This window comes from Anastrepha obliqua, chromosome 3 (genome assembly GCF_027943255.1).
Source record: "Anastrepha obliqua isolate idAnaObli1 chromosome 3, idAnaObli1_1.0, whole genome shotgun sequence".
Lineage (NCBI taxonomy): Eukaryota > Metazoa > Arthropoda > Insecta > Diptera > Tephritidae > Anastrepha > Anastrepha obliqua.
This window is the reverse complement of record NC_072894.1, coordinates 8,859,378-8,885,633: the sequence shown is the minus strand read 5'-3', so window position 1 is coordinate 8,885,633 and position 26,256 is coordinate 8,859,378. Positions and strand designations below refer to the sequence as shown.

At 34.0% G+C, this 26,256-nt stretch overlaps 2 protein-coding genes across 4 annotated transcripts in view; one reads left to right on the top strand and one right to left on the bottom strand.

Annotated features, from left to right (window-relative positions):
* LOC129241478 (pneumococcal serine-rich repeat protein-like) overlaps nucleotides 1-2,686 on the bottom strand; it is a 143,429-nt gene extending 140,743 nt beyond the window's left edge. For 2 of the 3 annotated variants that reach the window (XM_054877819.1, XM_054877820.1), the window contains exon 1: nucleotides 2,299-2,686. In XM_054877819.1, the coding sequence (XP_054733794.1) occupies nucleotides 2,299-2,662 (364 nt within the window). In that variant the 5' untranslated portion in view covers nucleotides 2,663-2,686. The remainder of the gene's footprint in view (nucleotides 1-2,298) is intronic. The other variant, XM_054877821.1, reaches the window with a different exon arrangement.
* Nucleotides 2,687-12,075: 9,389 nt separating this feature from the next.
* Nucleotides 12,076-19,162, top strand: LOC129240587 (probable cytochrome P450 4d14). Its single transcript, XM_054876489.1, has 5 exons — nucleotides 12,076-12,238; nucleotides 12,325-12,711; nucleotides 16,295-16,364; nucleotides 18,168-18,745; nucleotides 18,822-19,162. The coding sequence occupies exons 1-5, from the start codon at nucleotides 12,076-12,078 to the stop codon at nucleotides 19,160-19,162; spliced, it is 1,539 nt and encodes a 512-aa protein (XP_054732464.1).
* Nucleotides 19,163-26,256: the final 7,094 nt, after the last annotated feature.

Genomic DNA, 26,256 nt, shown 5'->3' with positions numbered 1-26,256 from the left:
TATTAAGAAAAGAAATGAATTAAGTCACACTAAATGTAATTGGCTAAACTAAAATATTGTTATCGCTTAAACATATACATATGTATATTTATGGAATAAATGTTTATTTTGTTACTTCTTGTATGACGAAAATCACAAAACTTGAATAAAGAGGTAATGTAATTATTTAATTTATTATTATTATTTTTTTTTATTACAATATTATTCGAGATATTAAATAAAAAAAAATAATAATAATAATAATATTAATAATAATAATTTTTTCTTCAGTTTCGATAGAATCCACAGTATTTTTGCGTAGAACTTCTTTTCGCATTAAACATGCAGAATTTTGAAAAAGCCGAATTTTAGAAAGCAGAATTTTAAAAAGCAGAATTTTTTTGCAATTTACAGAATTTTTTCACCCAGAATTTTGTAATACAGAATAATGACACGCTCCCAAAATTTCTCATAAAAAATTTTTCATAAAATTTGTCTCATAAAATTTCTACTAAAATTTCTCATGAAATTTGTTACTTAAATTTCTCATAAAATTTGTTACTCAAATTTCTCATACAATTTATTTCTAAAATTTCCACTCAAATTTTTCATAAAATCTGTTTCTAAAATTTCTTTCTAAAATTTCTACTAAAACTTTTCATAAAATCTGTTTCGAAAATTTCTATTAAAATTTGTTACTAAAATTTCTCATAAAATTTGTTTCTTAAATTTCTACTAAAATTTTTCATAAAATCTGTTACTAAAATTTCTACAAAAACTTCTCCTAAAATTTCTTTCTAAAATACCTAATAAAATTTGTTACTAAAATTCCTCATAAAATTTATTTCTAAAATTTCTCATAAAATCTTTTTCTAAAATTTCGCATAAAATTTTTTTCTAAAATTTCTCATAAAATTTGTTTCTAAATTTCTACTAAAATTTCTCATAAAATTTGTTACTAAAATTTCTCATAAAATTTATTTCTAAAATATCTGATAAAATTTGTTACTAAAATTTCTCATAAAATTTATTTCTAAAATTTCTACTAAAATTTCTTTCTAAAATTTCTACTAAAATTTTTCATAAAATTTATTTCTGAAATTTCTACTAAAATTTCCCATAAAATTTGTTACTAAAATTTCTACAAAAATTTCTCATAAAATTTCTTTCTAAAATTTCTACTAAAATGTCTCATAAAATTTGTTTCTAAAGCTATTAAAAATTTCGCATAAAATGTCTCATACAATTTTTTTTTATGCGAAATATAAAGAACCAGAACAGAGCACTAAGTCACAATAATTTGATCGAACTATTGATATGCAAATGCTTGCGTGCGTGCTCAGTCAATGCGTGTTTGGTCAATTTTCAGTACGTGTTTCTCAAATTTAGCTATAAATTTTTCCGAAATTTGACTACCTGCGATTATCACTGTGGTAAGATTATCTCCGTAGTAAGCGATAAATAGAAAATTTCGGCATACTTTGAAGAATTTAAAACAAAGTAAAAAAAATATTTTTTAGAAAAATAGGAAAATTAGAAAAAATATGTATTAAAATTTTAAAATTTTGTTTTTAGAAAATAGAAAACTATGGCACATTGAAGAATTAAAAAAAAGTAAAAAAATAAAAAATTTCTAAAAAAATTTTTTTTAGAAAAAATTAGAAGAAAAATATATTAACATTTTTTAATTTTTTTTTCTTTCAAAAGTCATATAAAAGTTAGTTGGAGCGGATATAAGATGTAAAAAAAAAAATTTTCCAAAGCCATATACAAATGCATTGGGTAAAAAAAAAATAAATAAATAAAAGCAAGTATGATTTATTTATTACTAAAGCCACTTATCTGTCAGTCCTCGTATATCACATTTTTCCTTTTCAGACAAAAAAGTACAAAATTAGCTATGAAATACCAGTAGCCAGTGTGAAATCGATCTGCACGATATCATTCTGAACCCCAATCGAAAATAGGATACCTGCCTGAACCCTCCCTTAAATCATCAGGCAAGATTTTACTATTCTCAGCAGTGAATATTTGCCATATAATACAAATACAAACTATTCGCAGCGCAGCCGGCATCCAAAATTAGTCAAAGACTCAGAACAAAGCGAGTACAACAATAACAACATAAGGCCTTTTAGAAATGAATAAATGACTAATGAATGAATAGTAAAATAAAATTAAATAACGTTACATGCTATATACATATGTGGGTATGTGTGTATATATGTATGAATTTATGCATGTATGTATGTATGTATGGATATATAAATGTCTAAAAATATATTATATTTCTTCGTTTATATGTACGAGTATACTAACTTTGATCTGTCAACCTGACCGACTGGAAGTCGAGTGCCAACGATGATGCCATATCATAATTGCGATTATTACGATTATCGCTATTCCGAGTATAATTCGTGCTAATGGCGCGCAAATTGTTGTCGACAACATTGTCGTTGTAGTTGTGATTGCGATAAGTTGTGGTGTTGTTAGCACCAGCACCTGCAGCACCACTGCCTCCGACAGCTGTGTTTTCAATGCCACCATCCCCACCATCATCGACATCACCATCAGCACCACCATTCCCTTGCTTGGCTGTAAGACTGGTGCTGTTGCCATGATTGGCAGTTGACGTCAAATTCAAAACACCTTCGCGTATCAGACACTCCTTAATCGCAAGCATAGTTGAAAATTGTTGTAGCGTTGTAGCGGTAATTATTTATTTCCACTAAAAAAATCTACAATTCAAAGTATCGTTGGTGGTAATGTGATTGGGATTACGATGGCGTTATACTTGTAGGCACACACACACAAATACACACGTGCGCATAACTTTAGTGCATTTAAAGAATGCTTTTGCATTCACCAGCAAATCACGTTTTATTTACATTAATACACATTAGCACACACACACGCACACTCACTCACTTCTACATACATATGTATGTGTAGACATATGTTTTTATGCAAGAATTCTATTTCTTATCTTTTTACACAACGTTAAGCGCTTACAAAGTGTATCTGACGAAGAGGCTATTTGCCAACGGCGAGCGATAGTCACGCAGTCGGTGTGTTTATTTATATTTTAAAGCCATCTATCTGCACACATACATATGCTCATGTATGTATGTATATATATTTATAACCATTTGTTTTGGTTTTCTTCTTAATAACTCAAAGCACTAAGTCGATTTTCTGGGCGCACGAATTGCATTTGGTAGCGGCGGTGCCAGAAATCATTGGAAAAAAATCTGTTTTAAAATTTCTGTAAAAGATGCCACGAAACTGAACGCGGTGATAAGAAAAACTTTAAACTCTTGGATTTCAAGTGAGTTGTTTAATATTTTTGTAAACCAATTTAATTGTTGCACGTCATTTGATTTGATTTTACTGCAGATAATACATTTTTTTTTTTTCAATCTTACTTTACTGCAGATAAGTCATTCTTTTATTAATTTTTTCATTTTATTCAACTTAATCAAACTACTAAGTTTTGATTAATAAAGCTTAATTTTGTTTCATTACACTTTGCATTACCATACGATACTTCTTTATATTAATTTAGAGAAATTAAATTAGAGAAATTGTACTTAATTTGCTTTTTTAATTTGGGTTTACTTATTTTATTTCATGTTTTAATTTATTTTGTTATACTTAATTTAATTCAAATTTGTTTAGCTTTATTCTTTTTTATTTTTTCCATTTAATTTTATTTTACGTTACTTGATTTCATTTTATAGTATTTTATTTTATTTATTTAAAAAATATTTTCCACTTTATTTAATTGTTTATAAAGGGTGGTTACATTTCAAGGGCCGATGTTGAATGTGAACCACATCTAAACGTCAAGTTTTCTTCTGCATTTCATTTTACATTTTTCAATTTCAGACTAATTCAATTTGAACCATGGAAAGATACACAGCCGAGCAACGCGTTAAAGTTATTCAGGCTTATTATGAAAACGGGCGATCAAATCACAATGCATATCGCGCACTTCGTGATTTTTTCGGTCAATTTAATCGTCCAAATGTGCGTACAATCGGATAAATTGTGCAAAAGTTTGAGCAACCTGGGTCTGTAGGAGATGTGAAAACACCAGTGCATGCTCGTACAGCTCGTACTGCAGAAAATATTGCTGCTGTTCGCGGTAGTATGGTTGACGAGCCGTCCACCTTAACTCGTCGTCGTGCCCAACAATTGCACCTCTCACGCTGGTCGTTGATGAACATTATGCATAAAGACTTGCATTTACACGCTTACAAGGTGCAATTGACTCAAGAATTAAAGCCTCTTGACCATTTCATGCGTTGTCAATGGTCAGAAAGGTGGCAGGAAATGGCAACAGTGAATGACCAATTTTCGAAGAAAATCATCTTCAGTGATGAGGCACATTTTCACCTCAGTGGATTCGTCAATAAGCAGAATTGCCGCACTTGGGCGAATGATAATCCAAGAGTGATTGACGAAAAACCAATGCACCCACAAAGAGTGACTGTTTGGGGGCATCATTGGCCCGTATTTTTTCCAAAATGAGGCTGGTCAGGCAGTTACTGTGAATAGTGTTCACTATCGTGAGATGATAACGAACTTTTTATGGCCCGAATTGGAAGATATGGATGTGGACCATATGTGGTTTCAACAGGATGGTGCCACTTGTCACACAGCTAACGAAACAATGGCTCGTTTGCGCGAAAATTTTGATGGCCGAATAATCTCACGTCGCGGCGATGTCAATTGGCCGCCAAGATCATGTGATTTGACACCGTTGGACTTCTTTCTTTGGGGATATTTGAAAGAAAAGGTGTACGTCGATAAGCCAACAACAATTCAAGAGCTAAAGGATGAGATAATTCGGCACATTAACGGCATTGAACCTCAATTATGCCTCAACGTCATCGAATATGTGAACCATCGGATGGAGGTGTGCCGACGAGGCCGCGGTGGCCATTTGGCCGATATTTTACTCCATACGTAATTGAACCATACCAATATGATCATATTTAAGAGAAATGACAATAATTTCTCAAAAAAAGTGTATTTTATTCAAAATCAACACCGGCCCTGGAAATTTAGCCACCCTTTATTAAAAATATTTTTTACTTAATTTCATTTTAATTTACTTAGTTTCCTTTTTTATATTTTATTTTAATTACCCATTTTATTTTTCCCCATTTAATTGTATTTTCTTTCACTTGATTTAATTTAATTTTATTTATTTAAAATATATATTTTTCACTTTATTTAATTTTCTATATTTAAAAATATTTTTTTACTTAATTTGATTTCAATTTACTTGGTTTAATTTTTTTATTTTTTATTTTAATTTTCCATTAAATTGTATTTGCTTTACTTAATTTAATTTCATTTTATTTACTTAAAATATATATTTTCCACTTTATTTAATTTTTTTTATTTAAAGCATTTCATTTTTATTTTTTTAGCATATTTTATTTTTGAGTTTTATTTTAATTTTTTCACTTATTACATTTTTTTGGATTTTTTTTTTACTAATATGGTCTTGATTATTATTCCATCGATCCACATTTCCAAACATTCATTGGAGAGCTACTGTCGTAAGGCACAAACGTCAGTATAAGTTTTTTATTTGAAGCGTAAACAACAATATTTTTACCACACTTGAAAATGTCGAATTTCGTGCCAAATAATGTGTTTTTGCGGGGAATTCTTTAATATGAAGAAAAAAGCAGCCGAAAGTCATCGTATCTTGGTGGAAGTTTATGGTGAGCATGCTCTAGCTGAGCGAACGTGCCAGAAGTGGTTTGCACGCTTTAAAAGTGGTGATTTTGGCCGCGCCGCCAAAGTTCATGGATACCGAATTGGAGGAATTGCTCGATCAAGATCCGGCTCAAACGCAAGAAGAGGTTGCAAAAACTTTGGGAGTTGATCAATCAACCATTTCCAAACGTTTAAAAGCCATGGGAATGATCCGAAATTCAAATTTCGAAAAAAACCGCACGAACTTATTCATAGACCTATTAGCTTTCATTATGTTTTATTTTTTTAGTATATTTTATTTTTAAGTTTTATTTTACTTTTTTCACTTTTTAAATTTTTTTTGAATTTTTTTACTAGACTTCATTTTATTTTTATTTTTTTTTCTTTATTTTATTTTATTTTACTTTACTTAATTTTATTTATTAAAAAATTGTCAACATAATTGTCTACATAATTTCTTTATATTACATTTTATTTATTTTCTATTTTATGTAATTTAATTTTTGCTTTTTGTATTACACTTTTTTAATTCATTTAATTAATTTTTTTAAACCTATTTTACTTTTCGTTTTACTTTATCGTATTTGTTATTACATTACATTTTTATTTCAATTTATGTTGATTTATTTTATCTTGTTTACTTAAAAAAAAATTTTTTTAGTTAATTTCATTTTATTTTGTTTATTAAAAAAAAATATATTTGTTTGTTGCTTAATTCCATTTTATTTTCTCTTATTATAATTTAAATTAACTTTTTATTAATTTGCTTAATTTAATTTTAATTAATAAAGATATTTATTTAATTTAATTTTTGATTTTTTTTTTTAATTTTTCTCAATTTCCTTTATTTCACTTGATTTAATATTTTTATTTTATTTTATATTATTTTATAATAATTAATATATTTTTTTAATTTATATAAATTAATATTTTAATTTACTTAATTTTTCTCACGTTGCTTTATCTTATTTATTTATTTATTATTTTATTCAGCCTTATTTCACTTAAATTCTCAAATAATTTTCACTTCCGTTAGCAGACCTATGCACCTCTGCTCAACACACACACCACAACACTCGGTATCCGTTTGGCGTAAAATTTCCACTAAACTAAATAAATTTCCCTAACGTGCTACAAAAGTGGATTTTCTATTCAATGAAAAACACGGATGTACTCGTATCGCAAACGCGTTCAGCGCGACACTACCTACTTGCCACTTGAAGATGCCCGCTTTTGCAACTGATGGCCGCATAATAGACGAAAGTGTCTAGAACTCTCACCAGAGCCAGCAACGCACGTTACACGACTACAAAGCGAATTACACACGCATACAAATACCCACAAATACACCCCCATATTGGGGAGTCGTTCACACAGCTGGCAGCTATTCACAGTCAGCAAAGCACGAGTATCTACAGCTCAGGCCTAATGTGCCGCCACCACGAAGTAAAAGAATGAAAACAAAAACTGAAAAAATATAAAACCAAGAAGAAAATCAATTGAGAGAACAGAAAACGATGAACGACAAATTGCATTTTAGAGAAAGAGCTGAGAAATGAGTGTGCGAACTAAAGTGAAAATTCGTTAAAGCAAAAGTGCTGATAATAAATGTCAGTGCAAGTGGATGAGCGCGGGATCAACACACACATGTACATACAGACGAGTATGTGTGATGTGTGTATGTGCTTGCATGTGTGAATAAAAAGGCAAATGCAAAGCATAATACGTAGATATAAATAAATCCAAACAAAGCGAAATCGAAAGAAAACAAACTGAAAATTTGAAATAAACCGCAAATGGCAAGTCAGCAAGAAAATGAAAATAAACACATTAAATTGCGGCGTAAAGAGGAGAAAAAACACAATAGAGAAAAAGAAATTTGTAGTATACACAAACATACGTACCAATACAGAACAATGAAGAAGCGGCAAAAACGTGGGGAACTCTTCGAAAAATACTCATAATGGGTACTGTAGTGGTGAACACACTCGGCGCACAGCGCAACACACCATTCAACAACAGCTGACTGAACAGTGGGACATTTAGACAACCAAATGGGCGATAGGCGGTAGAGCTGATTGTTTTCGAAAGTTTATTCGCACAAGGAATTGCGAAGTGGGTACGAACATCTAAGAGGGAAAGCTTGAATAGAGCGTCAAGGGCTGGACAATTTCAAAACTCAGTGGTAAATTTGAGCACCTGTCTCTAATTACTAAGAATTACTATTTTCATGAATTGGACAGTACGCGTCCAAATTTTAATCCCCTGCTATGTATCAGGTCAGTCCATAAGTTCATGCGTTTTTTAAAGGTGGTTTTAAATATAATAAAAAAGATGTGTAAAGTATTTATTAATCAACATTTTTTCCTTCATTATTTATCATGTCTTCCCAACGTTTAGGCAAATTTTAAATTCCCTGCTCAAAAATTTTTTTGTCCTTGGAGCCAAAATACGCTTCGATATCCCTTTTTATAGCTTCTTTTGAGCAGTAGTTCTTGTTACTCTTAAGGGATTGAAGTCCACGGAAAAGGTGATAATCACAAGGTGCAATATCCGGAGAGTATGGTGGATGCGGCATTAGCTCCCATCCGAGCTCGTTCAGCTTGCCTAATGTTTGCCTTGCGATATGAGGTCTTGCGTTGTCGTAGTGGAACAAAACTTTGCTTCTATTCATTAAAGACGGTCGTTTTTTGTTAAGTGCCTCATTCAGGTGTGATAGCTGATGGGAATAATAATCAGCAGTTATCGTCTAGTTTGGTTCCAGAAGTTCATAATAAACAATACCGGCCATATCCCACCCCAAATAGACAGGAGAATCTTCTTGGGGTGAAGGCCGGCCATCTCTAGGGGTCGGTTCTTGTATTTCATCTTTATCTAACCATTGGCGTTTGCGAACAGGATTATTGTAGAGGACCCATTTTTCATCACCAGTAACAATACGGTTCAAAAAACTTTCATTTTCAACCCGTTGCAGCAGCTGAGAACACACATTCACCCTCTGCTGAAGATTGGCGACGGAAAGTCTATGCGGAACCCATTTTCCCCAGCTTTGAAACTTTTCCCAACTGAACCCGGTGCCTGTGAACTGTTCCATGCGATGAATTTAACCTCTGAACTATCATATCGACTGTCAAATTTGGCTCAGCTTCCACGAGTTCGAGCAAGGCGTCGGAGTTAAAGACTTCAGGACGACCAGCGCGCGGGGCATCCTCCGCGTCGCAGTTACCACTTCGGAATTTTGAAAACCACTTTTGCGCAGTCCTTTCACTCGCCTGTTTTAAGCTGTTTGCAATGATATATCAACCACTCGTGCACAAGATAAGACGAATGTTTTGGGTCATTATCTGGTTGAAATTGCCAAGTTGTCCCATTAAGGCCCAGTTCGTCGATATTTGGACTTGAATTTTCTTTAAGAATGTCGCGATACACATGCTTATCCATTGTCTCATCTATGAACACGAGCTTTCCGACACCAGACGCCACGAAACACCCGCAAACCATAACATTTCCTTCACCGTACTTAACTGTTTTGAGCAGGTTGTTCTCTTGAAGCTCTTTATTTGGCTTTCGCCGAATCTTTTGTGCTCCATCTGACCCAAATAAATTGACTTTTGATTCATCACTAAATATGGTGGTGTTCCAAAAAGCGAATGGCTTTTTTAAATGCTATTTAGCAAATTCTAGCCTCTTTTTCTTTTTTACCTTCGAAATGAAGGATTTGCGTCGAGGAACCCGGCCATGATACCCAGCCTTATATAGGTTATTCCGAACAGTTTGGGGGTTGAAATTGATTTCAAATGAAATGATTTGCAGGGTCTCGCACAATTTGACAGCAGAAGTTTTTGGATGTTGTGCCACCGTGGACACCACAATTCGCTCCTGTCGTTCGGTAAATTTTTTTGGGCGGCCAGTTTTGCTCTCCGGAGCTATTTCGTCAGTATTGCAATAATGCGTAGGTATGCTTCGAACGCTGGTCCATGATTTATCGACAAGTTAGCCAATTTCGCGATAGGTTTTTTTTTCTAAAGGAAATTTTTTCTAGGGAAATTTCAGCACCACGGCCCATTACGGCCTATGTCCGTTGGAATTGCGATCAAAATTGGAAGAAAAGTTATAGCACAGAGAACTTTGATTTTTCGAGTGTGCCAATACTTTTTTGACTGACTCTATATCAAACGTCTCGGAGATATTAATGTGTGTTATTTAATTAAACAAAATACCATAGATAACATACCTTGAAAAAATACCCTCTATTTTGACAAAAAGTTTAATAAGCACAAAGACGTTCGGATGGGCCGACCAAGGCTGAACACAACTAAAACTACTGGAGCAGATAGTTTTTAGACAGGCATTAAATATCGCATTTATATGGAGTCTCTTAGCACCTTCCTAAACTCCCGGCCATCGAAAGCTGTTATCGGAGTCCTACCACCTATTGCAAACGACGAGCTCCAGCTGCCTCGTAACACTTGACAGAATTGCGGTCAGGACATTATAGGCGTTTAAACTCTTATCCTTACAAAATTGACCCCGACACACTCAACATATTTCCGGCATATGAATATACCCCGCATCGACTTTAACCACCTATTCACATGCGCACTTAATTTTACTCACCCAACAGCCTCCCTTGGGACTCAACCCGTCGAAACAGCATGTTTCCTGGGCCTATCGCTAGATGAGTTAGACGACAATGACGACTGATGATTACACCGTAGTCGCTGACAGCGCTTGATGAACAGCTAAAACAAAAACAATGGTAAAACTCTAAGGAAGCCTAACTAGGCAAAGTGCAGGATGTTACACCCACTACTTTACATTCGCTACCCAGATACATTGCTCGAATTTACGAAAGCACAACAAATACCAGGTTGTTCAATAAGTTTATAAGAGAGGGCGGCATTGCTGCAGCCGAAATTTTTTTGTAATGTATCTTAGATACACTCTTCAATGAACGTATTTCATTTCAATCTGTCAATTCATTCTTTGATTGCAAGTCATTTAGTACCGAGGTGTGACAGTATTTTCTACAATGAAAACAAAAAACAATTGATTGAATTTATTAATATTTTTCGAAGGTTTAAAAGCAACGGAAATTTATGAACGAGTGTTAAAAGTTTATAAGGGCTTTTCGCCATCAATTATTGCCAGTAGAAAGATGGGTTGCTGAATTAGAACGTGGTTGTGCAAGCCTTGAAGACGATGCACGTCGAAAACAAGGACGTTCATAAACAGCAACAACACCAGGAATCGCAGAAAAAAGACAAAAAATCATATAGGAGAAACGTCAACTGACTGAAAGAGATGTAGTAGTAGCGCTAGGCATCTCATTGGGCAGTGTAACATAAGCAATATTTTGACAGAAGTATTGGCTTTCAGAAAGCTGTGCGCACAATGGGTGCTGCACTCGCCAACGATGAAACAAAAACATAGGTATTCGTCGAAAGCGACTTTCTCAGCAATATTTAGAGCATTTTCGAAAGGATAAAGTGGATTTTGAGCGTCGATTCATCGCTATGGATGAGACTCGGGTCTATCACCATGATTTTAAATCAAAACAGCAGGCTGTGAACCTGGTTCTTCGGCTACGGAACGAGTTCTTGTCCAAAAGGTGTAAGCATCAGTTTTTTGGTATGCGAAAGGAATTTTCTTTGGGGGTTACTTGCAACTGGTAAAGCAAAAAATTCAAAATTGTAACATTTTAGAACAGCTGAAGAAAAAAATTCGTGAAAAAAGGACACAGTTTCCTAAAGAATATGTTTTTTTTTACTGTGGCTAAGATGCATGAATTACAGTTCGAATCGTTGGAACATCCACCGTACGCACCAGATTTGGCCTTTAGCGACTTTCATTTATTTCCAGACTGAAAAAAATTCACGCGTGGAAAGCATTTTTTATCAAATGAGGAGGCCATAACAGCTGTGGAAGCGTATTTTGCAGCCCTTCCAGATTCTAACTTTGTACTGATGCTCAGGGAGGACTATACTGAATAATGAAGAGAATTTCAAACCATAAAATTGTGTTTTTCTGAACGAACCGCAAAACTTATTGAACAACCTAATACTTATAAATTTGAAGAAGCTTATCGTTACGACAAAGAGTCTTAAAATAAACACACCGAACGCATAAAATACCATGGAACGCTAAGATGCAGTTATATGTACATATTAGAAATTTGTATGTATGGCCAGTCAAAAGTTCAAACAAATCTAATCAGAAATGCGATAAAAAAATTTGTTTTTATGATCTTCAAAATTTCTTGTTCTTTGGACCACCAAATATTATGAAATTTTGTGCAGTTGTGTTGCTACTGAAATTCGGACTGGTTCAACGAATCTGCAGTGCTGCGCGTTGTATAAAATGTTTGTTGCACTTTTCATAGGTTTGGTGGTGCTACTAATAATCGTTGACTATTTGAATAGACGCCGTCATAACGAGATCTTTAAGCAAAATGGCATTAAGTCTTTTACATATCTGCCAATTATAGGCTCGGCGCATCATCTCGTCAATGTGTCACCAAATGGTTGGTTCAACGGTTCACATACCGAATTTGTATTCATAAGAGCTGCACGAACATATGCGAATTAATGTGATTTTATTTTGAAACAGATTTGCTCCAATTCACCAGTGAAGTCTTTGAAAAATATGGAAACACCTGTAGTTTATGGCTTTTAAATCGAGCAACCGTTCTAACGGCTGATCCTGTGGTTATAGAGCCGCTACTCAGCAGTCAAAAAGTGTTAAAAAAGAATAGCCTTTACGGGCTGTTGGACTCGTGGTTGAAGGAGGGTTTGCTACTCAGCACCGGACCTAAATGGCATAGTCGCAGAAAAACGATTACGCCTACATTTCATTTTAAAATATTGGAACAATTTGTGCAGGTATTTGAGCAACAAAGCAATATTATGATGCATGCATTGAAGGAGAAAGCCGATGGTGAAACGGTGGTTAATTTATATCCATTTGTTTGTGCGATGGCACTGGATATTATTGCAGGTCAGAATTACACTCTGCGACACTGATTTTGTTACAAAAAAAAAAAAACAAAGACAATGTCTGAACTGATTCTGATAAAATTTTTCGGGTAAAATTAAAAAAAAAAAAAATCCAAAATTTGACAATTTTAAAAGTACGTGGAAAAAAAATGATATTAAAAATATTTTAAATATAGCGGAAATGAGTGATGGCTGCAGAAAAATTTGGCAATAGAATTAAAAAAAAGCAAAAAACAAAAAACTTCACTGCGGCATCAGGTGAAAACTTAATAAACGTGGAAGATGGTAAAAAGTAGAATAAGAAAAATTGAAAAACATCAAGGAAATTATAATTCCAAAATAACCCCTTGCCGTGCCATTTAGCTGGACGCAACTCGGGCTCAAGTGTTACGCGTCAACGCCTGGTAAGCAGATCAGAATAATATAAATTACTTTGTAACAGCAATTATGCCACTTGTGACTAACTCTGGTGGCGTACAGACGGGAACTAATATTCAATCACGACCCAGGCTCATGATGTTTATGTTTGATTCGACTATCTGTACGAGACCTCGGCTCGTAATATTTACGTTTGGCCCTCGTCATATTCATGTTGGGGCCAAAATTTTCATCACACGTCAGACTCGTTAAAGCACGGCAAGGGGTTAATACATATTTAAAATTTGTATACCAAATATGCATTCATTCATTTCATTTATTTATTGCCCAAAATCATTTTAACATAGGAGTTTACACCAAATATGCATTTAGTCAACTTAGAAACAAAGAAATAAACCAACTGCCAAACGAATCGCGTTAGCGTGGGAAAAATTACGACAGTTTTGAAAATAAATTTGGACAACTTTGACTATTCACTTAATAATTTTTTTAATGTGAGTAATTATTTGTTGCTATAGAAATGTAATTTACTCTCCAATGAAAACCATATTAATTGAAATTGTCAACTTTGTACAAGAATTATGTGAAAAAATTTGACCATCGACATTCGATTTCACCAAAAGTGTAACATTTTTAATCACAATTTTTTTCATATATAATATTAAATTTGACCAGTTTTATAGGCAAGGTGTTGCGCATTTTCTCTATCCAACAAATGCATGAATTGTTTTTTATATGGCAAAAAATGCGAAACACATCGTCAGGGGCAAAAATTCTGGAAATGTATGCATTTAGCCAAATGACAAAAGTCAAAATTTGACTTGCGTTTTATTTATTTTTTTTTTTTTTTTTTTTTTGTTTTTGGTTTTTTTATTTGTTTTTTTTATTTTTTTTTATTTTTTTTTTTTTGTTTTCTCATTCGCACCAAATGTACAGAAGTGAAACATATTTCGTACAAAGCTTTGCCAAAACTTACATTCAAATTGGATCGATTCGTTCAAAAATGAGAATGAAATATAGTATTGGGATATGATTTTATTGTTCCAAAAAAATTTTTTTTGTGTTTAACCTTTTACTGCTTGAATTAATGAAGCGTCGAAAAAAATATTTCGCGGTGGAAAAAGCTTAATTTAAATATCATAAAGACATATTAAAAAAAATAATAAAAAAGTTTTTCGATATAATTTTACATAAAAACTATTTGTAAAATAGAACTTTATAGAAAACGTGAAAAAATTATAATCCGTCGAGCAAGATAAGTAAATCGACTTCATGAAAATATATTTCTTTGTCTAAAAATACTAACGTTTTACTCAGTTCTCGTTTTCTTGAAAATGAATCACTTGAACTTCAATGCTGCTATTTCACCCACTTGCACAAAAGTGAGATTATTTCGAAATACCATAATAGATTTCAATAGATTCTCATATTATAATTTAACAATTAGCGCGGTTGCATTTATATGCATTCCCTAAAGCGGTAAAAACATAAGCGGTAAAATATGCGGTAATTGCGGGATGAATAACAAAAGCAGTAAATAAAATCAAAGTTCAAAGACCTAATTAAACAGCAATATGTACCTACGCATGTACATATGTGTAAGAACAAAGGATATAGCAGAAAATAGAATATAACAAAAGCGATTAAGTGTTTACATTGCTGACATTAACCCTTAAGTAATATTATAAAAATTAAAACTTAAATTAAATGCATAGACGGACTCAACACATGGGCTAATATGCGGTAAAGGGTTAAGACTAAAGCACAGTCAGTGGCAAAAATTATAAAAAAACAACGAAATTCACAGCACCTACAAATTTGCACTTATAATACTAAAATGCAATGGATTTAAAAATTTTTAAATAAAAATGTTTTTATGAAAATTAAAAATTTTTTTATAAAAATTAAAAATTTTTTTGTAAAAATTAAAATTTTTTTTATTAAAAATGTTAACATTAAAAACAAAAATTTTTTTATTAAAAATTAAAAATTTTTTTTACTAAAAATTTTAAAATTTTTTTAAACAGTTTTTTAATACATTTTTTTAATTATTAATTATTAATTTAATTTTTTTTTTTTATTAATTTTTTTTTATAAAACTTATTAAACTTTTTTTTAATTTTGAAGGAAATTTTTCGAGTTTTTAAAATCGTACTTTATTACACTAAAATGCAATGGGTTTAAATTTTTTTTTAAACATTTTTCTTTAATTAAAATTTTTTTTAAATTTCTTTTTAATAAAAATTTTTAAATTTTGATGAAAATGTTTCTATTTTTTAAAATCGTACTTTATCATACTAAAATGCAATGGGCTTAAAAATTAATTTAAATTTTTTTTTAATTAAAATTTTTTTTCTTAAATTTTTTTTAATTCAAATTTTTTAGTTTCGATGAAAATTTGTCGATTTTTTAAAATCGTACTTTATTATACTAAATTGCAATGGGTTTAAAATTGTTTTTATTAAAAATTAAAAAATTTTTTTATCAAATTTTTTTTATTAAAATTTTTTAAATTGTTTTTAATTTTATTTTAACATTGTTTTTAAATAAATTTTTTTTTATTAAATTTTTTTTAATTAAAATTATTTTTATTAAAAATGAAAAATTTTTTTTATTAGATTTTTTTTTATTAAAATTTTTTAAATTTTAATGGAAATTTGTCGATTTTTTAAATCGTACTTTATTATACTAAAACGCAAAGGGCTTAAAAATTTTATATGAAAAATGTTTTTATTAAAAATTAAAATTTTTTGTTTATTAACATTTTTTTATTAAAAATTAAAATTTTCTTTTTTAACATTTTTTTTAGTTAATATTTTTTTATAAAATTTTTTTTAATAAAAAGTTTTAAATTTTGATGAATATTTGTCGATTTTAAAAAAAAGCCTGTAAGAATTTTCAAACTTTAATTTGTTATAGGTTTTGTTAGAGAATGAACTATATTTTTATAAAAAAAAAGTAAAAGCTAATCAATATGTGGCGCCTTTTTAATAATTTCAGTAGCTATATTCTAATAAATCGTTAATAAAAAATACGCGCGCAAATTTGTACAGAAAAGTCACGCATGTTATCTATGAAAAAGCCTATCAGAATTAGATGAACTTTTTCTTCAAACAAATGAAAAGTTCAGTCTTGTTGATCAGTGTTGTATGAAATGTTGTGAAATGTATTCAAATAAAAAATATGATGTAATTTATGTTTTGCAGAGACCGCCATGGGTGTAAAAATCAACGCACAATTACAACCCAATTTTCCTTATGTGAAGGCTGTGCGCACGTAAGTCGATTCACTATTGTTCAAACTCTTGAGCACTCACTTGCGTAGCTTTCCTTGTTACTCGTATTACACAACTGTTTCACCAGTTTCGCCACTTCTCTCATCAATGGCTACTTCGATTTTATACTTGAACTCCCGCGCTATCTCTGATTAGTTGGCTTAAAATGCATCTTTAAGAACACCTCCCAAAGTAGTCTAATGAAGTTACACAGCTTCTCATTATTACTCAGCTTGTAATTATTATATCACAGCTTCGGCTGACTATTCGATTTTCGAAGATCGAATGTATGAGAGGCTGCGTGATATGTTTCGCCGCCCACTTGACACCAAATGGCATCTATGTCAACCATTTTAATTTGAGGAACAAAAAATCGATCGACATGACGCCGTAAAGCCTCCCATGACGGCTGCTTGCTCGAAAAAAAAGATAAAATCGTCCCTGTTGCATCCACTTCTATATGATGACTTTTGGATTTTTCGACCCCCAATTGAGGCTAACTTAGTTGACGAGTTTCTATCTCAACCAACCAACCGGTCCTCAGTCCTTTATTTATGCGGCAAACGACTCATTTTGTATGTACGTGTTTAACCATCAACTAAATTTCTAATACATCACGGAATGGCGGTCTATTCTATTTATATCCGGCCAAGGACTGTCACTGCCGCAGATTCCCCGTGCATGGGGCCCCCAGGGGCCCTGAGCCTTACCAAGGCGTTAATGTTTCCATTTCTAACTGCCAGTTGGTGCCAAGACCTATAATTACATAGAACAATAAAACAATACTTCAAACAGTAAATTAATACACTTCAAAAATAAATCAAAAAAATATCTTGGGTTGGGATCAATAATATAATGGATCCGTGTGCTTTTGTGCACCGCGAGTCTAGGCCGACGTTGACAGGTACTCACGTTAAAAGATACAGATACCATCGTGCCACCACGTACATGTACCAATCCATAATTCGCTCAACCCTAAGAAATTGGTGCATTTCCATGATGAAAGAAGCAATCACACCCCATTATGGAGCACTTTACAGTACTTGGGAATCAATATTTTTCCGTCTGGTCTGCATAGACACCTTATTCCATCTGGCTAGGATTGGATGCCTGAGAGTGTAATTAGACTTTTACTCTGAGCAATTTTCGATTTATCAACACCTAGCGAGTAGTGAATAAAGCGGAACATCTTCCTTGAATCCAAATTTTTGGAGCAGTTCACTATTTTCGTTGTCAGAAATTGTTATGGAACAGCGTTGCTTTTCAAAGCGTTTCGATTCAATCCCGCGATTGATCCCAGTTTATGACCATTAAAAGCGTCCTGCTCCTCACCGCAGCAAGCCGCTCAAACTCTTATGGAATTCTACCGCTTTTCAAATCTTTGCGCCGCCTAAAGCATGTAAAATAAAATAAACACAATTACCCCTACTTATACTTGGAAGCATTGGCTTAAGCATATCGCTTGCGAGCTAAATTGTTATTGCTTTCACATACGAATTCTTCGCTTAGCGAGCAGAGAAGTGGTGAATCGAATATGAATAATCCGCTAATTTGTAATTTTAAAAAGCTTTTCGCTTATTTAGTAGAAGTTTGTAGCATTCTTTTGGACTGCCATTTAGATATGTAATATAAAATTAATTCAAGAACCTCGATTTGGTACATAGAAAAATATGTATTTATAATAACAAAGAAAAGTGTGCATACTAAGTGGGTGCTTGGTTTGGGCCAATACTGAATGTAGCTCGCGAACATGAATGCTTAGCATCTCGTTTGCAACTAACGCACATTTTTCTTTTCCTCTCCAGAGTCTCTGCCATATTCGCAGAACGCTTTATAGCACCCTTGCAACGTTTTGATTTCTGGCTACGCCTGACTGCACCTCGTCGCTTCCAGCAACTCCAAAGTAGCATCGCACTCATGCACGATTTCACTGGAAGCGTTATCGAACAGCGTCGCGCCCAATTAGAGCAGTCAATCGAAAATAATACTCGAAAGGACGAAGCAACGGATACACCACTCCACGACGACGTTGGTTGCAAGAAACATAGTGCCTTCTTGGATATGCTATTGCAGGCGAAGATCAAGGGCCAGCCACTTTCGAACTCCGACATACGTGAAGAGGTGGATACGTTCATGTTCGAAGGGCATGACACCACCACCAGCGGCATTTCATTCACTTGCTATCTACTGTCGCGTCACCCAGATGTGCAACAGAAGGTGTTCGAGGAATTGCGTGCAGTTATTGGTGACGACAAGCAGCGAGCGATGACGTTGTATGATCTGCAGGCGCTGCAATATCTGGAATGTGTGATTAAGGAATCGATGCGTCTGTATCCCCCAGTACCCTCAATTGGGCGCCATATTGAGGAGGATGTTTATTTGGGTAAGAATGAGAGGAGTTATCGAGTTTGTATGTTTTTATATGAAGTTAACGCTTAAATTTCATTCTACTTCTTTAGGTGACAAACTTTTTCCTGCCAATACCAATCTAACCATTTTAATTTACCATGCAATGCGTAATCCTGACTACTTCGATGATGCCGAACAGTTCATACCCGAACGTTTTAGGGCCGATGCTGACCGAAAGATCCATACATTCGCTTATGTGCCCTTTAGCGCTGGTCCGCGTAATTGTGTGGGTCAAAAGTTCGCAATGCTCGAGATGAAGAGCACCATTTGCAAGATTTTACGTCATTATGAACTACTAGCGCTGGGGCAGGAGGTGCGTCCCATTGCGAATATAGTTCTACTTTCAGCCAACGGTGTAAATATGGGTTTGAGGCCTCGGAAGTATGTTTAACATTTCGAATTGACAAGTGGCCACAATTCGATTGCAAGAAGTGTTTTATAGAATTTTTGTAGTACTTATTTTGTATTTTTAATCTTACTGTACTCCTTGAACTAATTAAATATTTACGTCAAAGTGCGCACATCAGCAAATTGGTCATTCTCTCTGGCCTCCTTTTCAGGCCTGAAAGCTGCTGTATTCTGTTTGGAGTTTGAACTCTAACAGTCATACGAGACGCAGTGAAAAAGTACGCTAAATCAAGCGGTTAATGAGGGTAAGGGGGTTCTTTCATACTTAACACTACTTGGCAGCTCAACAACAACAACAACAATAAATGCTAAGTTTCGGTAAATTCGGTTCATTGACCTTTGAGATATCCCCAGATAAACATTAACAACCGAGAAAATTCAGTTTCGCGCCGCGTTTAAGTTTCACACTAAGCTATGAAAAGCATTCTCAGGTTATTGGTTGACTATGAAAAAGAATCCAGCTGGACCCTTGTCCCGGGAAAACATTGATTTTCAAGTGCAAAGCGGAGACAAAAAAATACTCATTTTGTGGAACAAAACTTTAATGTCTTGTGTCTCCATAGAGGAATCTGAACTTTGCACCCTGCGCGTCACGCCTTAAGCGCCACTAGTTGGGACTAAAATTTGCACATAATATTTTCGACTATAAAAGTAGGGGCTGAAGTTTATGTTCTTTACGCACTGCCGCCGAAGATGAAAACGGATTTCGGCGAGCCCGAAAACAGCTGCCTGGTACGACAAGGAATGACATGCTGCCAAAAAAATCAAGGATGCTGCCTATAGAGCCACGCTGCGATCGGGCGCAACGCGGGCCATGTGGGATCGCTACCGGGAGCTCAAAAGGAAGAGATCCGTATTATCGGAAAGAAAAAACGAGATGCCGAAATACGTGTGTGCGAGTTGAGTTGCTGGCCATAAGAAACAACGACCGTAAATTCTATCAAAAAGTTTACAGAAGGTTTTAAGACCGGGCGTTTTCCTGTAAAAACAAAGAAGGCGATCTGGTGACTGAGATTAAGATCAATCTTAAATTATGGAGAACCCTTCTTGAACTTGTTAAATAGTCACCGCCGCGCATGTCATACAGAATGTAAAGATCCCGATACCCCAATCGTTGGCGACGGAATTGTCGTTCCGCTACCCGACCATCTCGAGGTGAGAATAGCTATAACGCGACTAAAGAACAACAAAGCCGCGAAAGCTCACGGACTGCTGGCTGAGTTATTTAGACATGGCGTTATTTAGAATCGAAATATGTGAATTCCTAGTATGACGTCAACTGAGCAAAAAAAACAAAAACAAAAAAAAAACAAATAAAAATGTCACAGCATCACCTAAGAAACTTAAAGGTGCCGAAGTCACAATAAAAATAAGATAATTTTTTTTTTTTGAGGTTTCAGATGACAGCTGATTGATCGATTATAAAGACCGCTTCTACAGACAAACTTTGAGTTATATTTTGAAAAAAAGGAACAAGAAGAAATTGGGGTCAAGTAATGCATCAATGCACGTTCAGTCAAATGATGGCTGCGCCACACAAGCTTGACTTCAACAAAAAAAAAATAATAATAATAATAAAAAATAAACCCTCTTTATCCAGGTCCAGGCCTTGGAATTTCAAATTATTATTTACTTCCAAAAATGATGCGCTGGCATTGGAGAAAAAAATTCTCGGTTGATGATGTGGTGAGGTAGGCTACTTCTGCCTATTCTAAAGCCCTAGACTTAGGTCTTATTTTTTTATGAATTATCTCTCCAATGTCTTAAGCTAATAGGGGAACTTATCGAAAAGTAAAAACTATTACTTATTTACAATAAATTCTTATACCTTCCTCTTTTTAAGTTTTTGCCATGTGCTCCAAAGAGGCGTTCAAATTACAGCAGTATTTTCCAGATACGGTTTCTAAAATTGCTGAATTGAGAGCTGAAGAAACATTTCTTAACTCTAGTACGAGCTTACGAGTATACATTGAGGTGATATTGCCTTCACAAATGCTTTTAACTAGAGCCATAAGGGATCCTTCAGTTTTAAAAGGTTAACTAATTCACTAATTCTTCGGCACGCGAGGTATTTGCCTGCTCAAAAGTTCTTTTAATTTATCGAAGCACAAAACAGTTATGTACTGTTGTGTATGTACATATATATGTATGTATGTATGTTTGTATGTATATATGTATGTATGTATGTAGTGTAAAATAAGTTTCCTAATACAATAAAGAAAATAGCAAATTCCATTAGAACCACATGCGTGCGCGCGTGCACACTTAGAAGAGGAATTTCATAATTGAAAAGCACTAGGTGACCGCATGGCAAAATGAGAATGTGGTGGTTCTTTCTGCGTAAAATGAAAAAGAGGATAACTTAGTCATCAACTATTCCCAGGAAACTGCTGCTGTGCAACGTGGCATCAATTGGCGGCTCTTGCCGATGAAAAATTATAATAAAAATAAAAAAAGTTACTACTGACTCATGCGAGGAGTTTAGTCTGAGCTGCGAGGTACATTCGTCTAATGCATAGTAAATTAATTGCGGGAAGATCTCATTCTGAAAAACCTTCAAAATACAAAAAAGAATAAGTTTTTCTATAAACTTGTTGAGAACTGCAGTAGTAATGCGAGATATTCAAACTTTTTTCATTTCACAATCGATTCTTGTCGCGTTTTAATACATGGACTGAAAAGTCCCAGTACTAGTTTGATTGCATTCACCTTTTTTACAGTTAGTACTAACCTTAGAAAGACAACTGGTAAAATTTCATGACATTCTATTCATTAGTTCGTGAGTTATAGTCCTAAGAGTGACGCTACTTTTGCTATTTCCAAAACAATGGATCAAAAAGAATTTCAAGTTTTAATTTTACACTGCTTCTTGATGGGGAAAAATACCCTGCAAGCGAGGCAGCGACTTGAAAAGTGTTATGGGGACTCCGCTCCATCAGAAACAACAATAACACGACGGTTTGCTGACTTCAAACATGGTCGTAGAGACACCGATGATGCGAAACGCGGTGGACGTCCAAATGAGGCGGTAACATCAGAAAACATCAAAAACATCCACCAAATCGGTTTGAATGGTCGAAAAGTGAAGTTGCGTAAATTAGCTGATATCCTAAAGATATCAAAAGAACGGTTGGCTTTATATTGCACGAGCAAATGATTATGAGAAAGCTCTGTTCACATTGGGTGCCGCGTTTGCTCACTGTTGACCAAAAACAAGAAAGTGCTGATGATTCTATGTTTAGACGTAATAAACCGGAATTTTTCCATCAACATGTGACAATGGATGAAACATGGATCCATCACTTCACTTTGGAATCAAAACGATCGTCAAGTGAGTGGCCAGCAACTGGTGAACCCTGACCAAAGCGCACGAAAGCACAGCAATCGGCTGGAAATCAGTTATTACCTCGGTATTTTGGGGTGTGCGTGGTGTAATATTCGTCAACCATCTCGAGATGGGAAATATCATTAGAACAGTGAATATGAAGGCCGCACTTGTAAAGAAATGTCCACATATGACAAATCAAAAATATTGTTTCATCAAGAAAACGCACCAACAATGGCAAAACTTTATGAACTGAACTTCGAATTACTCCCACATCCACCGTAAGATTTGGCTCGCAGCGGCTACTGGCTGTTCGCAGACCTAAAAAAATGCTCGCTGGTGAGAAATTTCACTCAACTGAAGAAGCTATCGCTGTAATTGAGGCCTATTTTGAAGCAAAAAATAAATCGTTCTGCAAAAGTGGTATTGAAATGTTAGAGCGGCGCTGGAATGATTGCGTTGTTCTTGATAGAATTTACGTTGATGAATAAACTAAATTTTAATTAAAAAATAAATATATGTATACGTCTTTGTTTGGCGCGGGACTTTTCATTCTATTTTTTATATCATTTTTTTTTTTTTAATTTTGAAGAGAAATTAATAGTGCAGATTAACGAATATCGATATGTAAACATTTTCTGCCAATTTTTCGGAAAGGTGCAGCTTATGTTATGCAAATTCAATGGTAATTTTCAAAGTGGTGCCTTTAGCAGGGTGAATATTAATTTGAAAAAATTTATATATTTAAGTGAAGATTTTTATTTGGTTAAAGCACAAATTTGGAGCGGTAGTACCAAGAATTTGTTTGTTTTGTTTTTGGCTATCAAATAAACTTATGTCATCTGTTTATCTGCAGTAAATTGGCATGGAAATTATGAGATTTCAATAAAAATTGTAAAGAAAAGTTTATTTAAGGAAAACGTTTAAAAAAAATCAAGTTCTCACAAAATTTCATGATACCTTTAATGAACTTTTACCCCCTCAAAAGTTTATCTGCAAACATAAATACCCAAATCTCAGCACTTTCACCGAGATCTAATTGAATTGGCCTCTTCAATTAGGAACTCCCTACTCAAAGTGGAATGTTACGACCCTCGATGACAATTTCAATTCTATTTACACACGCACATATACAAAAATACACACACATATGCAGATGTGCAAGCTTTAATCAAAAGGCACAAGTTCAATTTGCAATATACTCACACACATACATGTAAGTATATATAGTACACAGTATACATAGCGGTATAAACGTCGCACAGTAGCATTAGTCGGCATGATAGGTGCACAAAATGTCTTTCTTAATTTTAACGCCCTCGCCTCATTTGAAATGGTGTTTTTCGGGTGTCGCTTTAAAAGCGCGTAAAACGGAAACGAAAAAAAAAAATTGTATTCTTATTTTGAGTATTTTATTTTTGGAACCATTGTTACAAAATAAAAATTAAAAAAATACAAAAAACTTTTTTTTGCCGAATGATCGTAGCTCACACGATAACACCATCAATTCTATGTCATTTAAATTTTTTTTTCATCAAACTCGATTCATTAGAACTGGCTATATCTGTGTCCACTGTCCATGTGAAGACATTTTTTTGAAGACTAACAACTTTTTGAACGAACCTCGTGTAGCCAAAAAACTTTTTTTATTTTTTTAAGAAAGGACCAAAACTCCCAGAATTCATGTCGCCATGTTTTTGGGAAGACCCTTTTTTGTAGGAACCTCGAACTTTTTGAACGCACCTCGTATAGCCAAAAAAAAAATTTATTTTTTAACAATGGATCAAAACTCCCAGAATTCATGTCCCCATGTTTTTGGGAAGACTCTTTTTAGTAGGCTGACAACTTTTTGAACGAACCTCGTATAGCCAAAAAAAATTTTATTTTTTAACAATGGATCAAAACTCTCAGAATTCATGTCGTCATGTTTTTGGGAAGACTCTTTTCTGTAAGCTGACAACTTTTTTAACGCACCTCGTGTGGCCAAAAAAAATTTTACTTTTTAACAATGGATCAAAACTCCCAGAATTCATGTCGTCATGTTTTTGGGAAGACCCTTTTTTGAAGACTTATAACTTTTTGAACGCACCTCGTGTGGCCAAAAAAATTTTTTTTTTATTTTTTAACAAAGGATTAAACAATAAACGACAGAAAACAAAAGTAAAAAATCTTTTTTTCATTTCCGTTTTACACGCTTTTAAAGAAACACCCAAAAACCACCATTTTAAATGAGGCGTGGGCTTTCAACTGTTGTAAATATCAACGGATATTTTGACTGACTTCAATAAAAAATTAAGGAATATATAAATTTAAAACATTTTTTTGACATTTAAAAGGTTTTTTTTTTTTGATACACTAAAAAATTTAACATCTAGCGTCGTTCAAAGTAAACAATTCACTTTACGATAAACTTTAGTGCTCGCTGAACCCCACTTGTGAAGATGCATGAAGGCAGCAAAGTCTATCACCCAGCTTACAGCTTGGTGGTGAACTCTCTACAAGACCTTCTAGTAGTAATATGCAAGACTAGAACCGGTTTGTGAACTTCATTTTTTGACATTTTATTCACCTAGTTCTGTAATTTATTCTACTGCAAAAAAATTGCCAAAACTGTATGAATAGTCTCAACTAAATTGAATTCTTATAGTGATTCCCGTAAGAGATACAAAGAGTTTCGATACCCTTCTTAACATTAAAATTGGAATTTGAAAAGGTCGAGCCAAGGAGCACCAGGAGATTTGGTGGCTCCTAAAACACTCAAGCTAAAAAGCCCATTGTATTTAAAACTCTGGAAAGGGGGTAGATAGTCAAGGAGGGAAGGAGAAAAGTATCAGAGAGGGAGATAGGAAAGAATATAAACAGAGATAGAGATAGTTAGTCCTGTGAGAATTTTCCAGATTCTTTGGCAAATCTGTAAATATCCTCCAGTTTTAGAGAATGAATATTACTCATTCTCATGACATCGGAACCCCAAACTCGTAGCCGTGCTCTAGCAAAGGCAGGACACTCACAGAGAATGTGCTCAGTGCTATCCGCCTCCTCCAAGCATGACAGGCACATTGGGTCCACAATGATTCCAACGGTGGTCATATGCTGACCCCATGGGTTGTGTCCTGTAATGATACCGACCATCAACCGAACTTCTTTTCTTTGAAGCTTTAGAAGAAAGTTTGACAGTTTTCTGTTCGGACTTGTCATAAAACACTTTGCAGTTCTGCAGCGCTCTAGACCGAACCATCGCTCTTTATGTAGATTGCCTATATATGCGCTGATCCAATTCATGATTCCTGCGGAACTGATTCCGATTATTCTTCTTAACATTACATATTTCATAACACCTGCATATATAGAGGTGAATGATCGAATGAGAATCATCAATAGAAAAGAAAAAAATATCAAATACATTTCATTGAATATTATCGTATTTTTCTATGTGCAATCAATTGCGGCACACTGTACTTTTTGTGTCTAGAAAACTACGATGGTTGTGAGTTAAAGTAAATTAAAAAATGAATGGCCATTCGGGAGGTCGGTGAATGACATTTTCTATGTTCATGTAAATGTGGGGAAGGCGCAAAAAATCGCACATCAACTTCCTGATTCATGGTTGTATGCATGGGTGGTGTAATAGTGGGTATATGCATTGGAAAGTCAACCAACTTGCAGCATCTCTACCCTCATATAGACATCTTCACACACATCAGTCGCATATTTGCATTTGCCATTGCCAGCGCCTGGGAAATTCCTGGACG